The sequence below is a fragment of the Juglans microcarpa x Juglans regia genome, chromosome 6D (assembly GCF_004785595.1).
Source record: "Juglans microcarpa x Juglans regia isolate MS1-56 chromosome 6D, Jm3101_v1.0, whole genome shotgun sequence".
Lineage (NCBI taxonomy): Eukaryota > Viridiplantae > Streptophyta > Magnoliopsida > Fagales > Juglandaceae > Juglans > Juglans microcarpa x Juglans regia.
The window spans coordinates 11214965-11234433 of record NC_054604.1 but is presented as its reverse complement, the minus strand read 5'-3'; the positions used below and the strand labels follow the sequence as shown (position 1 = coordinate 11234433).

The window sequence follows — 19469 nt, the reverse complement described above, 5'->3', positions numbered from 1 at the left end:
TCATTTATAATAAAATCTACTTTTTTATATAAGAAAAATTTTATTTATCATTCTCACATTATACACTATACATAGGGGTGGGTTTCGACTCCAACGGAGTCAGAATGCCTACTTGCAACCTTCGACTCTGATTAGAGTTAGAGGTCAAAAGCTGCTCTGACTCCGATGGGGGTCGGAGTTCGACTCCGATTGGAGTTCGGAGCTTCGGTCAGAGTAGAAGTGGTCTTCCCAGTTCCTAGCAACTAGGCCCCAGTTGCCCTACTCAGATTAGGCCTGGCCCACGACCCAATTCTAAGGCATTCTGAAATAAAAAAATTTTTAGATAAAAAAAATTTTAAAAAATCTAAAATACTATAAAAAATAAGTTAAAAAGCTAAAATTGAAATACAATGACTAAATCAAACTACAAATCGCAAAAGATAAATTTAAATTTAAAACTAAAAATTGTAATAAATTTAAATTTACAGCACCAAAATATTAATAATGCCATGAATTTCATTCAAATATGAAATAGCTACAATCCCCTGCATCAGTCTTGATAGTCTATGCGTTTGAGTCGATGACTTGATAGTGACTTCCAATTTTCCTGCATGAAGTTTTATTGATTAGATGCACTATCTTTTCTTTAATCATTTAACTATAGACTTCTAAACTATTAGCCAAGTGATATATGACATAAAATAGGACACATTATGAACTTACCTGCACCTCTAACTCTGACGAATTTTGCATGATGGTAATTTCCAGAATTGAGTTTCTCACAATAAAGGGGTCATCCCACAATGCATCCGTCTTAGTCATCCACAATTAGTCTGGGGTTCACAGCTAGATCTACAAAATTATATAAATTATAAATTAAATATTGAAAATATTAAAATTATGTAAAAAAATCATTTGAAATCATAAAACTACCTGATTCAAGCTTATAACTCTCGGCATCAATGGTATTTATTCTAATGGGCGTTGAACTTAATCAATTCTGTGTGCAAATGAGGGTTTTGACGGTGGTCAGAGACAATGAACTCTGATAAGCATCCAAGACACAACTTCCGATACTAAATACCGACTTAGGCAACCGTAGTGATAGGAATGACTAGTACATATCTGACTATTCGGGAAAGGATTAGAAACTTGTCAGAATTCACCTTCCATCAAATTAATATATGGAATGTATCACTAGGTGTCTCAACATCTTCCATAAAATAACGCTCAACTTCAGACTTATACTGCATAATATTCTTTAATGCACGGTTTTGATGATACTGTCGTAGTCGCAATAAATTTGAACTTTGTGTATGTGTGTCATCTTAGGAAGATGTCGAGCCGGTCAGGTAAGAGAAGCTACCACCTTCAGTTGAAGACTAACCACTGCTGTTGTAATGACTGTATAAATTATCAATATCACATTTAAGCGATCTAATAAACTGATCAGTGTCCTCATCACTGAGGACATCCCTAATCCAATCTTCTACAATCGCCAATATTTATCTTCTCATCACTGGAGTTAATGATTGTAGCCACAAATAATAATTTATTTATCTTCTCCACATCTCCCAATATTTATTATATTTGAATTTCATCCTCATAACCATTAAATTTAACAAACCAACACTGTCAGTACAACTCTATTGTAAGTGGTCATAGAGCACCAAGAGCTCCTCGAAGTACATGTTTGTAGTAAGATATTTTGTCCTAGATATCCGCATAGATGTGTCATAAAATAACTTAAAAAATTGAACGACATACCTAACATTGGCCTAATCAATTGTGTCCGGTGCACCGAGCCCCCTTCTCCTCCCAACTGACTCCAACAAAGCATACCTCATGCTCCCATCCTCGACCTCGATTTGCTTGAACGTGTTTGATACTTCTGCACTACATCCAACATCATGTTTGTAGAGTTCCATCGAGTCGAAACGTCTAGTTACAACATATAGGAATATGAGATCTCAACTTATTCGGCTATTGCCTTAAACTGGCGAAGTCGTTGGGGGAAGCCCTCACATATCATATAAGGTTCCGGACTTTAATAATGGAATCATCAATCTCCTTGAGTCATTCTGAAACTATGAGATTGATGATATGAGTACAACATCAAACATGGATAAATTGGTTCTCACGAATGATATCCTCCTTTACCGTCGTATTCCTCCTGAACCAATCAATGGCAGTGTCATTCGCATTGGCATTGTCAACCATGATACAAAGTACTTTTCTGATCCCCTAATCCTGTATACAATCATTTATCTCATTGCCAATAGATGACTCCATGTGATCAAATTTTTTTTGAAGCCAATAATCTGCTTTTGCAATGTCCACTCACTGTCAATAAAGTGAGCTGTGATACACATGTAGTTCACATTCTGTATGGAGGTCCATGTATCAGTCGTAAATGAAACTCTCTAGCTAGTGGCGACAAACATTTCCTTCATCACTGCCTTCTCCTTGGCATGCCTCTTCAAACAATCGCACATCACAGTATACCGTGAAGACATGAGAGATCGTGACTCTAAAGTCTGCACAAATTTATGGAAGCTTGCCTTGCCAACCGTGGTAAAAGGCATTTCATCAGTGATGATCATCTCCGCAAGAACATCCGTCAACATCTTCTCACCGTTTGAGGGTGATAACTTCTTAATCTGCATGCCATCAGTGGCCATAGAAGTCTCGTAACTCAAGTTCGTCTGATCAGTTGCCACTAGCCTTTTGTGTATCTTATATTGCTGGCAACCCGTAAGATGTGCTATTAATATTGACTTGCTTTGCTTCTTTGAATGACAACCGTATAGTTGCTCATAGTAGTGGCATCGAGTCTGCGGGTTCTCACGATTACTCGAAACTTTTGTGAAATGTTCCCATATCCACAACCTTTTTTTACTAGGTCGTGCTGGTAGATCAGCCTCAACATTCATTAACTCCTCCTCCTCCTCATTGAGCATATTAACGTCTTTTAAATTTATTGGAACTCGAGGATTTGCACAGGAGGTAGCTGCTCTAGATGAGGGTCTATGGCCTGAAGTACCTGTCGGTGATGCCAACAACTGTGCGTCATCATCTTGTGGAAAATTGCGAAAATTGCGACTAGATGATGTAGCATCCATAATTTGAGCAAATAATCTAAAACAATTAACAGATAATTGTTATTTAACATGTTACGAAGAAACAACCAATCGTCAATTAACAACCAACCGTCATTTAATATGTAGTCTACACATAATTTTTTTTTTCTTATTAAATGTGTGATGTATGATGATGAGTAGAAAAAATTAATTAGATTAGGAAGAATAAAAAATAAAAAATTAAGAAATTAAAAGAAAGTAAAAATAAATGTAATATTTGATGTGTTGGAAATTATGAGTAGCAAAATTATTTTTACATAGCTTTGTCTAATACAATGATTTCTCTTCTCCAAAACCATTTCACTTTAGAGTCCGCGGATTCTCTAGAACACAGATTTGGGCGCGGCCAGATTATTCACCCCAAGAATATAACCCGAGCTGTTCATACTTGCTCTTCACGCCCACAACCCCCATATATACTTATCTCCAACCTTCCGTCTGCCTTGTCTTTATTTGATCACGATTATCTCTCCCTCTTTGTCGAAAAGCTCGAAAGTCTTCTCATTTTCTTTTTGATCACTGTAAGTATTCTACCCACCAATGTAAATGACGACCAATCTCTTTGATAAGTCTGATTCTGATCTGGGTGTTGGTGGTTTCGTTCTTGTTTTGTGTGTTGAAGGTAAGGAACTGATATGGCGACCAAGAGGAGCGTGAGCACTCTGAAGGAGGCGGATTTGAAGGGGAAGAGGGTTTTGGTGAGGGTCGATCTAAACGTGCCTTTGGATGACAACCTCAACATCACCGATGACACCAGAATCCGTGCTGCTGTCCCCACCATCAAATATTTGCAGTCTCATGGCGCTAAACTCATCCTCTGCAGCCACCTCGTATGACATGCTTACCTCAATTTCAATGTTCCACAATTGGGTGGTGACAAATCTGAGTTTGTCTTAGTTTCTTTCGATTCAAGTCGGGATTTTTTGTATGGATTTTTATGTTCTGTTGACTTCTCTTCTCAGTGTCAGCGCATAGTGATTTTTGTTTTGTTGCTTTTCTTTTGGATGGATTCCATCCGATATATTGATTGGATCGATGATGATCCACATGGGTTCTCTTTGTAATGTGTAATGATCAGTCCGAGGAAAAATATAGATTAAACAGATTGATCTAAAGACTTTTCTCTTTTAAGAAGGAACGAAAAAGGAAGAGAGTCCACGAAAAGATGGTACCCATTTTCTGTAAATCTCAGACCTTTAGATGTTGATTCATCAGTTAATTTGTTTCTTAATATTGATTTTGGCTAGTGATGGGTTTCTGATATTTAGGACTTTGATACTTTTTTATCGTTTCCTGAATACTGTTTGCATACTGATATCTCTATTGCCTGTTTTGTTGTTGCTCTCCTGAGGCAGTATAAGTTCATATCATTCGTTTTGAAAAATATTCCGTCTTTAATAGCATTTGAAGTTAATAATTTTGTTATCGAGAATCAGTCCTGGGTGAAGAAAAACGAAGCAATTCACTTTTTTTGATCGGTAAAATTTAAGCCATTTTTATAAATTGCCGTCTCCAAAATGGTTGTTGCCGATCTCTTTTCTTTGATGATTCTGCTGGAAAAGATTGTTTTTTCAAAGATGGCAAATTTGTGGCCTTTAACTGCCATGAGATGTCTTATGTTTATTGAGAAAAAAATGCCATAAGATGTCTTATGAAATCCTTGGATTTTCTTGGAAGTTGGGATGTTCGAGGTTCTTGAGGATTAGGAGTTGTTATTTTAGAAGTGGTCCCTGTTTCTTGCAAACCAGTCTTCATTGTCGGTCTCTATCATTATATTGATATTTTTCTGCTACAGTCATCTTGTCCTTATCTGTTTTATGGGCTCACTTTCTTTGTTGTTTTTATTGAAGTTTTGACATTTAATTTTTACTTCTCTGCCATTGGTTAGCCTAATGAGTAAATGACGTCATGATAGTTATCAAAGTGAAAGTTGTGAAAATCTGTTGGTACTTCAGTTCTTCGTTCACTTTTATAGAGGATTAACTAAGCTCATTTTGTGTCCTTTCTTTGAAAGCTCATTTTGTACTCAGAGATAGATATAATGGTAGTGGACTATGTTGAAATTGCTGGTGAACTTTTTTGTGGTTCATGGGCAGTTATGGAAGCAAATTGTAATCTGAGGAGGCTGCCATTAATTCTCTTAAAATTTAAGATAATCAACTTTTTTTTTCCTTGTTCTATTGATTAAATAGGTATTCTTCTGCTATAGCATTGGTTAGCTACTGAGTTTTTTGGGATGAGTAGAATTTAAGCACGTCATAATGAATTTTTTTTTCTTGCCAAGTAAGAAGTGACGGGCATTAATTTGGGTGTATTAAATATCTCATGAGTGATTGTGTGGATTTTTACCTCTCTTATTTTGTTAATGTATCATGATTCAATTTGGGCGGCCCTTGTCTCCTCCTATTTTCAAATATTCTCTTCCTTTTCCTTCTTGCATGCTATACATTGTTGCTATTGTGCAGCTTGACTCATTGTGTGGATTTCTCTCTTATTTTTTTTTTATGTATCATAATTTAATCTTTGCAACTGATAACTCCTGAAATTGTTTGAACATGGATTGTGGTTTTCAGGGACGACCAAAGGGTGTCACACCTAAGTACAGTCTGAAGCCCCTTGTTCCAAGGCTGTCAGAACTTCTTGGACTTGAGGTTTGCTCTTTGTTTACACGTGTGTGTACTTGAATTTTCAGACTGAGATTCACTTCTTAAAGGCTTTCTTTTGCTCATGCTTATTTATTTCCCTTTCTAATAGGTCAAGATGGGAAATGACTGTATCGGTGAGGAAGTCAAGAAGATTGTGGATGAACTTCCAGAAGGAGGTGTTTTGCTCCTTGAGAATGTGCGGTTTTATAAGGAGGAAGAGAAGAATGACCCAGAATTTGCAAAGAAGCTGGCTTCTCTTGCAGATGTCTATGTGAATGATGCGTTTGGCACTGCCCACAGGGCCCATGCTTCCACGGAGGGAGTGGCTAAGTACTTGAAACCAGCTGTTGCTGGATTTCTCATGCAGAAGGTATGTTGATCATTGAGTAGTTGAGTCATTTATAGTATTAGCATTGAATGCTAGGTTGCTTAACTGAGCTGAGCTTGAACCTAAGCAGTGCTAGCATTCTTTGTGCTCAGTTTGATCTAACTCAATTGACTATGAATAGTTGAGTCATTTATAATGTTAGCATTGAATGCTAGACGGCTTAATTGAGCTGAACTTGACTTTACCTAAGGCGTGCTGGCATTCTTTGTGCTCAGTTTTATCAAACTTAATTGCTGATAAAAAAAAGTTTGATCAAACTTAATTATCTCTGAGTTGGCCGTGAGGCTTTCCCAGGCAATATTTTCTATTGCTTGGTTATACTTGGCTATCCATAAATACTGATGAGAGGTATAAAAAAAGTAGTATTTGAATTGGGTCCTAATGATATATGGAATACTTATATTATAGTTAGTTATTTGTTGCATCATTCATTTGTTTCCATGACTTGTTTTGTGGTTTCAGGAACTGGACTATCTTGTTGGAGCCGTAGCAAACCCCAAGAGGCCATTTGCCGCTATTGTTGGCGGTTCAAAGGTGTCAACCAAGATTGGAGTGATAGAATCCTTGTTGGGGAAGGTTGATCTTCTTTTGCTGGGTGGAGGGATGATCTTTACCTTTTACAAGGCCCAAGGATATTCAGTTGGATCTTCCCTGGTGGAGGAAGACAAGCTGGATCTTGCAACATCCCTAATGGAGAAGGCCAAGTTGAAAGGGGTGTCTCTACTGCTTCCAACTGATGTGGTTATTGCTGACAAATTTGCTGCTGATGCTAACAGCAAGGTTCATTCCTCTATAAAATTTTTACTCTATTTCAAGATGTGGATTGTATTATTTTGCATTCTTATTTTGTTGAAAATTGAAATAACTTAATGGGAAGAACCCTCTTTATCTTAGTGAACAACTCTCTGTCATGAAAGAAATAACCTAGTGGGAAGAACCCTCTTTATCTTAGTGAACCACTATCTGTCATGAAATCAAGTGTGCTGGACTTGATTGAATTCTAATTGATAGAGTACGAATTTGAATTCATATTAGAGAACCTAAATGCGTTATCGATATATTTGCAGGTTGTTCCAGCATCTAGCATTCCGGATGGGTGGCTGGGTTTGGATATTGGACCTGATTCCATCAAGACATTCAGTGAAGCTCTGGATACTACCCAAACCATCATCTGGAATGGACCCATGGGTGTGTTTGAGTTTGATAAATTCGCAGTGGGGACAGAGGTATAGCATTCATGAGATCAACTGCATTTTTAGTCGTCCATGTAATCAAACGACTCTCTTAATTGAATCATTCATATGTCCATACCAATTTTTGGTGGTCTTTTGATGCCATGGTTTGGATGGCTTTGCTCATTTTCTCCAAAGATGCAGTAAAATGATTATGGGCCTTATTTTTTTGAGCTGGCTTGTCATCAAATTCTCTGCTTTGGAAGTTATTGCAAGTGATTTTTTTTTTCCTATGACCATATTCAAAGCTAGATGGTCTTTCCTTGTAACGAAGTTCTACTCACTCAGAAAAAGCTTTGAAGGCCTTGCAACTAATTTACCTTGCGGAATGAATGATTTCTCTGTAGTGGTAAATTGATCACTGCCAATGTGGGAATTGAAATCTTGCTTGACTAGACCTTCTGACTGGTTTCATGTTTTTAGGCTTATAACTGAGGGCAATTTGTTTGCTGTTTGCAGGCGATAGCCAAGAAGCTGGCAGAGCTAACTGCCAAGGGAGTGACAACAATCGTCGGAGGAGGCGACTCTGTTGCAGCTGTGGAGAAGCTTGGACTAGCTGAGAAGATGAGCCATATCTCAACTGGAGGCGGTGCCAGCTTAGAGCTTCTTGAGGGGAAACCACTCCCTGGTGTCCTTGCTCTTGATGATGCCTGAGTCTAAGTTGTGTGTGCATTTTTAGTGCTGTTAAGGTTGGTTTTTCAACCTGAGTGGTTTAAGAAGTCAAAATAGATCGTATCTTGTAGAGGGTATAGGGTAGACTGGAATAAGTGGTATCTTTTTCGAGCAACATGAGTGATGCTGATGCATCGTTTCTGGAACAATGTTGATGATCTAAGGGCACGAGTTTGTTTGATGCACTCTTAATCTAAAGTAATAACTTTGCCAATTTTGTCTTCCGCTTTTAATAAAATTGGGATTTTGTACAACATCAAACAAACGTTCAAATAAAGTATAGGGTAACTCTGATATCACAAATTTTTTTTTAATTTGGAGAAAGAGCAGTAATATATGCCAACTATCTTCTGGCGTCTGCCACTGTGGCCGCCATGGGATCCAAACTCTTTGTGAAAACTTTATTTATTCAATCAACAAATTTATAATATCTATTACTCTTTATGTACTGTAGCATTTTTTTCATCAATCATGTAAATGTGGTCAAGCTACTCATTCCTTCCTTCACAAGTCAGCATTGCTTATAATCATTTCCTAATGTTGCTGTTTTGTTACCAATATGAACACACTTTTCTTAGGAAAATAATTTGTATAGTTGTATGTGTGTGCTGTATTCCGTTCGAAAAAAGTAGGCAAATGTGAGATTTACACAAAATCTACATTTTTTAGCATGAGATAGACTTAGGGGCCCAAGGGCTTGGGCATAGCCCAATCCGAAAAAGTGACATGGGCACAAGGTCTATCCGAAAAGACACAATGCTTGGGCGCACCATGATTGTGCGTGGGCTGAAGAGACGGTGCAATGCCGAACCAGTGCCATCTTTTTGGAGGTGTGAGGCCATTGAGCTAGGAATGCCTCTTGGTATTTACATGAAAGAAACATCATGTAATTTAAACTAATAAATGCTAGATGAAAGAAAAGTCACAATTATTAGATTTTTTTTTTATAAGGTGACACTTCATTCTCTATAAATAGAGGATGCAACACATAAATTTTATTAATATAATTCTCTCATATTTTCAGTCTTATACATAATTTTGTAGAGAAATTCTGAAAGAAAAACTTTAAAATTACTATCTGCAGTTGGTAACTTTATTGCATTGTAAAAGTAAATTGTTTGCAACTCGGTAATAAATTCTTTCGAGTGGGAACAATTACTATCTTAAAGATAGTGTTCTACACATTTTAAAGAGGTATTATTTTTTTAGATTACTGTATCTGCTCAAATTTCTTGGGCAGGATTGCGTTAAACGGTTTGTTTAGTTGGCATCTTGACTGTCCACCTTCTGCTGTTCCTTTGTCTTCAAACCCATTCATTATACACAAATTGAATCATTTAAACTTGTGTTTGAATACTACTCTCCGTCAAATGGTTATGAGTGTGGGGGGCAAGATTCTGGCAATTAGAGATGCAGATGTGAGAGATCTAATAATGCAGAAACATGGTTGGCTCCCACGTGAAATCTTGTTAATAAGCAATCGGTCTTCACTTAAAAGACAACAGGAATCCTGACAGCTTTGCTTAAGAATCCTCCTGAAACATCATCATTTTGACTCAGAAAAACACAGCGAGATTACAACATTAGTTTCACTACAAATGCTTTGAATTATTCAAATGCTTGGTTTTTTTGGATTCGATTCAACTCTTTCATCCAGCGGAATTCAGCTTTAAAAAAAGGTTCATGTCTTGCCGAGCTCACCCTTTATTGTGTAAGCTTGAAGATGCTACATGGCTGTCATGATAATAGAAAATATATAATTAATTATAAATTATGATTTTCTTTCTTCAACTTAGAATTCGATATTTCCATTCGGAGTACTTATGGTTTTGGAGAACAATATGAAAGAGTTTGATTAAGAGACAATACAGAAAAAAATTTTGCCATACATCAGCCACTATTTACCCTCACACTCCATATCCGATAGTTTTTTTTTTTTTTTTTTTTTTCGTATAACACATGTTTTGCCCACGTAGGAATTTTTTGGGAGAACTATATATCCAAAAACACACTTTTGGGGTCAAAATTGTGTTAAAAATATGGATTTTATTAACTATTTGGGCTAAAGTTTTTATTTTTTTACAAAAAAAAAAAAAAAAAAATTGTGTATATACTTTTATTAGAGTTTTGGAGGGTCCGTGAGTTTTTCTGATTTCTCAGGAATGATGTAACATCCCGTACCCGGAGGTTCGGAAAGTTAGCTCTTGTAACCTATCATCATCTTTCATAACAGATTTATACACTCTAGTATTCCATCAAAATACAAAATCTATTTATTCAAACTAGAAATATATGTCACTCCATCAAGACATTGATTAACTACCTCAAAGGAATAAATTGGAATTCTACATAGTCTCGAAATTTCCATGACTTATAGTACCAAAAATAATATAAAATCATAAATTAACTAAAGAGACTTCCAAAATAAATACTTGTACTCTCGAGTATTTATTCTTCTACGAACTTCACAACTTCTCTAATACAACCTACTTTTACTTACCAGCAGGACCATCATAATCATCTGAAAAATATTGTAGAGATAAGATGTGAGTTATCAACAACTTAGTAAGCAGATAACATATACTAATATGTAAACATGAACATTTTTCAGAATTCAGAATGCAGAACAGAATATTTACTTTCAGAACGCAAAATTAGAAACATTTACTTTCAAAATGCAACAACATAAATATTTACTTTCAGAATACAAAATCAAATTATGTTACCAAAACTTTCAGAGGGAAGCTTTCAGAAAGCTTTTTTATTCAAGATCCTTTGGCATTTCACAATTTGAGACCCCATCTTTATCATATCGGAGCATCATATTGGGACAGATACCATGTTTAACCCCCGTGGTAGGGTTATAAACCATTATTATACCTATAATTGGGTCGTATATCATGTTTCACTCCCATGGTAGGGTTATAAATCACAATTATACCCGTAACTGGGCCGTATACCATGTTTAACTCTCGTTGTAGGATTATAAATCACCATTATACCTGTAACTGAGCCTTATCCACTATTATAACTTGTGGTTGGGCCGTATTTACTATTATTACCCGTGGTTGGGCCGTATCCACTATTATAACACGTGGTTGGGCCGTAATGGAAATTGAGGAGAATATCATAATCAGATTTAATCAGAATACATAATTAGAATCTCATGCCAAGGTTTCCAGATGTCAACATATCCAAAACAGAGTACTGAACAAATTCAGATCTTTTCACATATTAAAAAAAAGCAGTTTTAGAACATTTTCACATCACATGTACAAATTTTTATAAATTTCATATTCGCTTATTTTGCATAGCTCATAAATAGAATATACAAAATTAGCTCATATCTATATCAGTTATGATAGAAAATATTTTTTCTTATACAACTTTCATGCATATGTAGAAACACATAACTAATGTTGTTTTTATATTTCTTTTCACAACAAATACGCATATTTTCAAATCAACATCATTTCATTTTGTTTTTATGCAAAGACTAATATATGAATCCTGCTTATCTGGATTTCTTAATTTTCTGAATTTCTTCAAAACAGTGCTGAATGAAAATTACTCGTCACCTACATAATAGTCACGTGATACTCGCAAACTTCATGTCGAACATGTAATTCAATACTTAACCTAAAATGTTAAAATTTGACCTACTTTAATTTCTCAAAACTTAAAATTTCTCTTAACCCTAAGATATCATAACTTTCCAAATTTCTCAATATCCACATAATTCCTCTGACTATTATACTCTAAGTCATTTCTAAATTGGATAATAATATTTTACTAAATATAACTATGCCACAAAAATACATCTCTAGTTTTAAAAATTCTCTTAACATAATTAATAAAAACTGATTAAAAATAGGAAAGTAAAAATTTGATTTAATAAAAATAGACTAATTAATTTCTTTTTAAAGGATTCAAAAGAAAATCTTGCACTTACTAGTTACTTCTAAAAAAAATATCATCACCAATAATATAGACAGTTCAGAAAGTGAGAGGAGAACGTGCGTGCGTAAGAAAAGGCGTGGAGGAAAGGTACTGTGTGGTGCATGTCGATAAGCTCCCAAGTGAAAATAACAAGGGAATCAAATGAAAAGCAAAAAGCCCCCAACGGTCAGTAATTATGATGTTCCATCGAAAGAGGTGCGATGGACACGATTGTTACAGATGATATAGCTGCGTTTAGATAGTAACGTATCTTGAGGTATATTGTAAATTGTAATGAAAAAATAATAAAAATATAATGATAAAATATTAAATAATAATGTATATTAATAAAAAATAAATAAAAAAAATAATAAAATAATAAATAGTAATGAAATAAAACAACAATACCATAGACATCTATTTTAATAATTTTATAAGGAAGGCGGAGATTTCAAGTCTTGGTTCCCATCTCCGGCATTGCCTTGTATGAAAAAACAGTTGAAGTTTTTCTGCACGCTTTTTCACATTTTTTTGGACTTACATAAAGGATTATTTACACAGTAAAGGGCAAGAAACATAAAACGCAATCTGTACAATGATCTGTCGAATATTGTCTTTATTAGTCTTGCGGTGGTCAATGCAGAGATGTGTGTTGCTATAACTGGTGCACATTCCTTCTGTGGTTGCCTTCAATTATTGGTTGTTGATAAACTATTAAAAGTTGATGATTCGTTTCGTGGTTCATGGGATTTGGATTCAGGAGCATCTTCAAGACCTTGAACCTTTTGTGTAAGGCCCAGTGGGTTGTGAAGCCGGTCTGTACTTGAGGGCCTAGCCCTTTCATTTTTCGGTGGGCGAACGACGTCGTTTGGAGGGGTAAGCTTTTCTTTTTCCCTCCCCCGATTTCTTTTCCTTCTCTTTCGGCATTGCAGTTACTCTGTTTAGTTTTTTTTTCTTTCTCCGCAACTCTCTCCGTCCCACGTTTTTTTCCCTTTCCTTTCAGTTTCAACTTCATTTCTTGTTGTTGGCATTAGTTTGAGTTTCCGAATCCCATGCCCTAAACCTCCTCACGTGGATTTCTGTTGCTGCGTTGCTTCTGGTTTCCCGAGTGTTGCCGTCTGCTACACTCTGTTTTCTCTCCATTTTGCATTTCGGTTTCCGTCTGCAACACACGGGCATCAATTCGCATCCCCTCCATTTTCGACTGGTAAGGGTTTCTTTCTCATCCAAGTTTCGGTTTCCCCTTCTGTAACCGTGCGATTTCTGCTTCTTAGTTTTGGATTTGGTTTATCTTTATTTTGATGCAGTATCTGTTTTGGCTGTGAGATTGAGTAGCTTTTTTGTGAGTTTTTCTGGTTGTTGCGTGGTGAGTATTTCGGGTTGGTGTTTTGTCCTAGGTTTGGATTATTTGAAGTTTCATTGTAGTGGAATTGTTGGACTGGTGGTTGAGAAAATATTTGGAAGTATTAGTTTATACTTTATGTTATGGAGTTGGGAATGGAAAGAAGAGTGCTTTGTGTAGTGTAAACTGGTTAAGTTGGCAAAATCTGCGTACTTCGTTCGAGCGGATTGTCGAGCGCGACTCGAGCAAACAGCCAAATGAACATTGGCTTGAGCGAAGTGTCGAGCGAGACTCGAGCGAACCTCTCTGACTTGCATTCGCTCGAGCGGAGTATCGAGCGAGACTCGAGCGAACCTCTCTGACTTGCCTTCGCTCGAGCGGTCTGTCGAGCGAACTTGGCTTGAGCCAACTGTCGAGCCAACTTTCAGCAAACACTTTTTCAGTTCCAAATCAGTCTCCACTTATAACCAAAGTACTGAGTTTAGTATAGAAAATTTTGGGTCGAAGTGTGGGCTGTCCGGATTGTTATTTGGCTAGTAAGTTTGATTAAACTCGTTGAATTATGGTCTAGAGTTTGAGTCTTGAGTTGTTTAAGACCAATTGTATATTGTTAGACTTTAATATTTAGTTTATATTATCTTATGAATAGGTGGCGAGACGGATAGAGACCGTATTCAAGTCATAGATAATACACTGCAGGAGTCAGGTAAGTGGGGTTCCTATGCTAGGTTTTATATAAGTTAATAAGACTGAGGCTGATTTTATGAAAAACTTGCATATTTTGTGTTATGTTGGAAACTTGTGAAAATAAAGATCAACCTTGGTCACTCATTAGCATTATTCATGAAATCTGTGTGAAAAAGGAAAAAATATGTTTTGGCATGCATTGTGTGAGCTAAATTCTGTCTTGTGGTTTCTGAAATCTGGAAAAAGAGAGATATTGAGGATATGAAAAGTTGTGCATTTTTTTAGAAAGATGTTCTGGCTTTTGTGTTCAGCGTGTGTAACTGTCTGATTCTGTTTTGGTACTCTGTATTATTTTGTTATAACATCTGAAAACCTTTGGCATGGTGTACTGGTTTTTGTATCTGACTCTGTCTCTGCTTTGCTCTGCTCTGCTCTGTTATGCTCTGCTCTGTTTGGGTTGGTACCAACTTCTCTGTCTCTGAGTGCACCCACTTTGGAAACAAAGTGGTTTTATTGTGGTCTTTCCTGTGTGCACACTCGGGGCTCCGAGAAGAATAAAGGAAAGATTTCACCTCTGTCTCTGCCTGGTTTGGCCACTGGGGTTAGCACAACCCTACCACGGGGGTGAAACATGGTCTCTGCTCTGTTTTGATTTGATGATGATACTCAGTTTATGTTATGCCAAAGTACCATGGGTTTTACTTGTTTTAAAACCATCGCTCTGTTATTTTGAAAATATGTTCTGTTCTGCATGATAACTCTGGAAAAATATTTTGTTCTGCATACTCTCCTTGATAAATGCTCATGTTTGCACGCTAGCATATGATTTCTGCTTACTGAGTTGTTGATAACTCACCCCCTATCATTATAATATTTTTCAGATGATGTGGTGAGTCCAAATGAGGACCTGGATTAGAATGCTGTTTGTGTTTAAGCTGAGGAGATGTTGGTAGAAGAAGGACTTCTGGTGTTCTTAGTTTTAATATCTTTGAGTTTTATTTATGTCTTGAGTTTAGTAAGATTTATGAAATATTTAATTGGTTTGTTATGACTATCGGGAGGTTATGGACCCCTTTGATTTATTATTATTGCATTAAAGATTGTGTGGAGTTTGTAATGAGATTATTGAGAAGATTTGAGATTGATTTCATTTATGAAGTTTTTGGAGTTTATTCTTTAGATGTGTTGGGAGATATGTTTATGAGTGACAAGTAGAAATTCTCCAAGCCACCCGGGTTTAGGGCGTTACATTTTGATTCTCAAAATTTTCCAAGCATTCAAGATTCCATGCACATTAGGCATCTCATTTCCTAACCTTTCTCAAGCCTGATTAAGTGGCTAATGGAATAATGGTCTTCTTTTTATGTTACTTTTTTTTTTAAATTATTTTACAAAGCCAACTTTACACAACCATAACCAATATTTGGGAGTTACAAATATTAGTAATTCAACTTAAAACCATTTAGTACGTAAACGCTGCGCAATCGTTTTAAAAAAGAGTGAGGTTTCATGGAGGTCTCATGTTTTATTCACTTTTTTCAAAACGATTACGCAGCGATTGCACAATTCACTTTCTTCTGAAGATAGTAATCAAGTAATGTAGTAAAGATGATTTCAGTAAGGGAGTAATATTTATTCTGGGGAAAGAGAATGCACAAACAGGTCATTCATGTACAAGTGTGAATACTAAATACTTTCTGTTTTTTTCTTGAGCTCCTCTAGTAACAAAAATGGATGCCCATATTTCTCTGTGCATCATGATCATTCAGGCTAGTGGTTGAAGATGTTGAGAAGGGAAACTCTTGTTTTGATTAAGCGCCTGAAAAGGCGCTCAAGTCCTTCTTCAAGATCTTGAACATTTGGCTCCAATTTTCCCAGCAAGTTCTGGACATTCTCAGCATTCACTATGTGATCAGATTTGCTTGCTTTTTCACTGATAATGGCATACAATGCAGCATCGACCATCTCTAGTTCAGATCTTTCTGTTTCTTCATTGTCACATGCTACTCTTTTGGGAAGGACCAGCTTGGAGACCAAAGACCAGCTGCTTGGTTTTGATCTCAACTTAGGGCCAATTATATAGGATAACAAGGATTCAAAGACATTAAGGGTGGCTGCTTCTATTTCTCTTAATGTGCTAACCATGGCCAGATTCTCATGGTTTTTGTTAGCACGCTTACTTTCCATGCCTTTAAGGGCTCTTTGGACTGCTTTCTTGACAACCTTCCTGGACATCAAGTATTTCTTGACCTCCCTCTCAAATCCCATGTCATCTCCTCTTCTCCTCCGCATAATTGATTGGAGCTCACGTGTGCATTCCTTTGTATGGATCACGGCATCCTTGGCTGCGCTACACGCATCCAATAGGTGGAGAGATCCATCGAAAAGCTCTTCAACCCACATTTCATGGCGCTCTTGGACAATGGCTTCCTGACTTTGGGGTAACTGAAGCAGCTTTTCAACACATTCGTGCAGATCCTGAAGGCAACTCAGTTTGCTTCTTAATGTTGTTGATGGTGATGAAGTAGTGTCTGAAGCACCTAATCTGCACAGATGCTCATTGCATTGTAGAATGAGAGGGTGTGGTCTGGAGGGCAAGCTAATAGAGCGAGCATGGTAATTGGACTTTTGGTTTACAGGAGAGGAAGCCATGATCTGTTTTTCTTTTTCAGATCAGAAAACAGGAGAGCTTGAAGTTGGATGTTCAATTCAATCTTCAGGTTTGCCTTCTTTCCTTGGCATCTATTAATTATATATCACAAGGTGTAGGAGACAAGAGGAATCACATTGATTTCAAAACTCAATGAGTAGCACATGATTTTGATATGGATTTAATTGCTATCTGGGCTATGTTTGTGCAATGTCTCCCCACCAACTGTCAACAGATCCCCCAACTCATCACCAAGTATATTTTAACTTCTTAAAGCACATGAATCTTCACTTAGGTAATATGATAATAGAATTTCGTGAAATGACAATCATAGAATATTTTACACACGAGGGGTCTTGTCACCATCTCCTGCAGTACTAGAAAGGCATTCTTAGCCATTCTTTCTACTTCACCCGCCTTCTTTGGCGACAAGATGGTCGTGTCACTCGTGGGCGCTCTTGTATTATAAAATAAGTAACTGCTCAATGGGTGTTACTTTAATTGATATGTAAGCAGTTACCATAGTTACAAAAATGAAAGACCAGGACGGTTCAATGCAGAGATAGACACAGTATCAAATGTTCATGTGGACTTCACCCAGTCCGAAAATTCTATATGAGAAACATTAAATATTGTAGTATCCACATTATGTGTGTATCTCTCTTCAGAATTGGTCACGAGAGAACTATTTCTGGTCAATACCACTACAAGAAAAAGGGCTTATTGTGGCGATTTTATTATCGTTGCAAATAAAATCACCGCAATAAGTGGTTATTTGAAGTGAATTTGATCTCGCCGCTCACTTTTAATTTCGTTGAAAAACTAAAAATTGACGAAAATGTACAAATGCAACGATTATATGAGATTTTTGCGATGATTTTGAGCGGTAGAAAAATCCTGATTTCTTGTAGTGACACGCCTTCCTTCCAAAGGAAAACTCATCCATAAGAGTCAATGAAGTTTGCTATCTTTGTGGGGTTATCAATTTTATAAAAAGGAGTTATGACAAGTGACAGCCAGTCTTGTCTTTCATGGAGGGTTATGCCATCCTAACATGTAGTTATGCATCTCTCAATATGTTTTAGTTGCGATTCTTCTGATCTATATCCCTCATTGCATTCTATAGTTAAATTAGACAAAATCTTAGGACTAAGTGGCACTGCGATCTTGTCTCCCATAACTTCATTTCTCAGCCTGTGTATTGCATCCTTTTCTAACCTTTGACAAGTCTGATTAATTGGATAATGGAATAATTGCAGGGGTCTTATCAATTCTTTTATATAGCTGATTTTACACAGCCATATCCAGTCTTTTGGTGTGAATAATGAATGCTGAGGAAGATATCTGTAATCAAGTAGTGTAGCAAAGATGATTTCTGTAAATGAGTACTATATATTTTGGGAGAAGAGATAATACACATATTGCTCATTCATTTACAATTGTGAATACTAATACTTCCCTTTTTTCTTTTAATAACAAAAATGGTTGCCCATGGTTATATATACAGCTCATTCATGTACAAGTGTGAATGAATACTAGTGGTTGAAGGTGTTGAGAAGGGAAACTCTTGTTTTGATTAAGCGCCTGAAAAGGAGCTCCAGTCCTTCTTCAAGATCTTGAACGTTCGGCTCCAATTTTTCCAGCAAGTTCTGGACATTCTCAACATTCACCATGTCATCAGATTTGCTTGTTCTTTCACTGACGATGGAGTACAATGCAGAATCGACCATCTTGACTTCAGATCTTTCTGTATCTTCATTGTCACATGCTACTCTTTTGGGAAGGACCAACTTGGAGACCAAAGACCAGCTGCTTGATTTTGATCTCAACTTAGAGCCAGTTATATAAGACAACAAGGATTCAAAGACATTGAGGGTGGCTGCTTCTATTTCTCTTAATGTGTTAACCATGGCCAGATTCTCATGGTTTTTGTCAGCACGCCTACTTTCCATTCCTTTCAGGGCCTTTTGGACTGCCTTCTTGACAACCTTCCTAGACATCAAGTATTTCCTGACCTCCCTCTCAAACCCCATATCACCTCCTCTTCTCCTGCGCATATTTGATTGGAGCTCACGTGTGCACTCTTTTGTATGGATCACGGCATCCTTGGTTGCGGTACAAGCATCCAATAGCCGGAGAGATCCATCAAAAAGCTCTTCAACCCACTTGTCATGGTGCTCTTGGGCAATTGCTTGCTGAGTTTGGGGTAATAGAAGCAACTTTTCAACACATTCATGCAGATCCTGAAGGCAACTCAGTTTGCATCTTAATGCAGATGATGGTGATGAAGTGTTAGTGTCTGAGGCAACTAATCTGCACAAATGCTCATTGCATTGTAGAATAAGAGGGTGTGGCCTGGACGGCAAGCTATTAGAGCGAGCATGGTAATTGGATTTTTGTTTTAAATGAGGGGAAGCCATGATGATCTCTTTCTTTCAGATAAGAAAACAGGAGACCTTGGAGTTGGATGTTCAATCCAGTCTTCAAATTTGCCTTCTTCTCTTGGCATCTGCCAAATATATATAATTGTATATATCACAAGGTACTTTAGGAGACAAGAGGAATCACATTGATTTCAAAACTCAATGAGTGGCACATGATTTTAAAGGCTATCTTGGCACTGTCTATGCAATGTCTCCCCAACAACAGATTCCCCAACTGATCACCAAGTATTTTTAAACTTGTTAAAGCACATGATCCGTGTCTTCACTTAGGTAATATGATAATAGGACTTATTGCAATAATAATAATAATAATAATAATAATAATAATATATAAAACACACGAGCTAGGGT

General features: G+C 36.8%; 3 protein-coding genes across 6 annotated transcripts; 1 reads left to right on the top strand and 2 right to left on the bottom strand.

Moving 5' to 3' along the window:
* The first annotated feature begins 3370 nt into the window (after positions 1-3370).
* LOC121234427 (phosphoglycerate kinase, cytosolic) lies at positions 3371-8272 on the top strand. 4 transcript variants are annotated; one of them, XM_041130361.1, is made up of 7 exons: positions 3371-3640; positions 3747-3949; positions 5693-5770; positions 5874-6134; positions 6615-6932; positions 7220-7378; positions 7844-8272. In XM_041130361.1, the coding sequence occupies exons 2-7, from the start codon at positions 3755-3757 to the stop codon at positions 8036-8038; spliced, it is 1206 nt and encodes a 401-aa protein (XP_040986295.1). In that variant the 5' UTR covers positions 3371-3640; positions 3747-3754; the 3' UTR covers positions 8039-8272. The 4 variants fall into 4 exon arrangements, with proteins under 4 accessions (XP_040986295.1, XP_040986294.1, XP_040986293.1 ...); XM_041130360.1 differs by having other exon boundaries at positions 3397-3640; positions 3742-3949; XM_041130359.1 differs by having other exon boundaries at positions 3445-3640; positions 5693-5791.
* A 7452-nt stretch (positions 8273-15724) lies between these two features.
* LOC121236188 lies at positions 15725-16743 on the bottom strand. The gene has a single exon (XM_041132719.1). It carries the CDS (start codon positions 16674-16676, stop codon positions 15795-15797), a length of 882 nt encoding a protein of 293 aa, XP_040988653.1. The 5' UTR covers positions 16677-16743; the 3' UTR covers positions 15725-15794.
* Positions 16744-18191: 1448 nt separating this feature from the next.
* LOC121236140 lies at positions 18192-19157 on the bottom strand. Its single transcript, XM_041132655.1, has one exon. It carries the CDS (start codon positions 19092-19094, stop codon positions 18210-18212), a length of 885 nt encoding a protein of 294 aa, XP_040988589.1. The 5' UTR covers positions 19095-19157; the 3' UTR covers positions 18192-18209.
* Between the last annotated feature and the right edge of the window lie 312 nt (positions 19158-19469).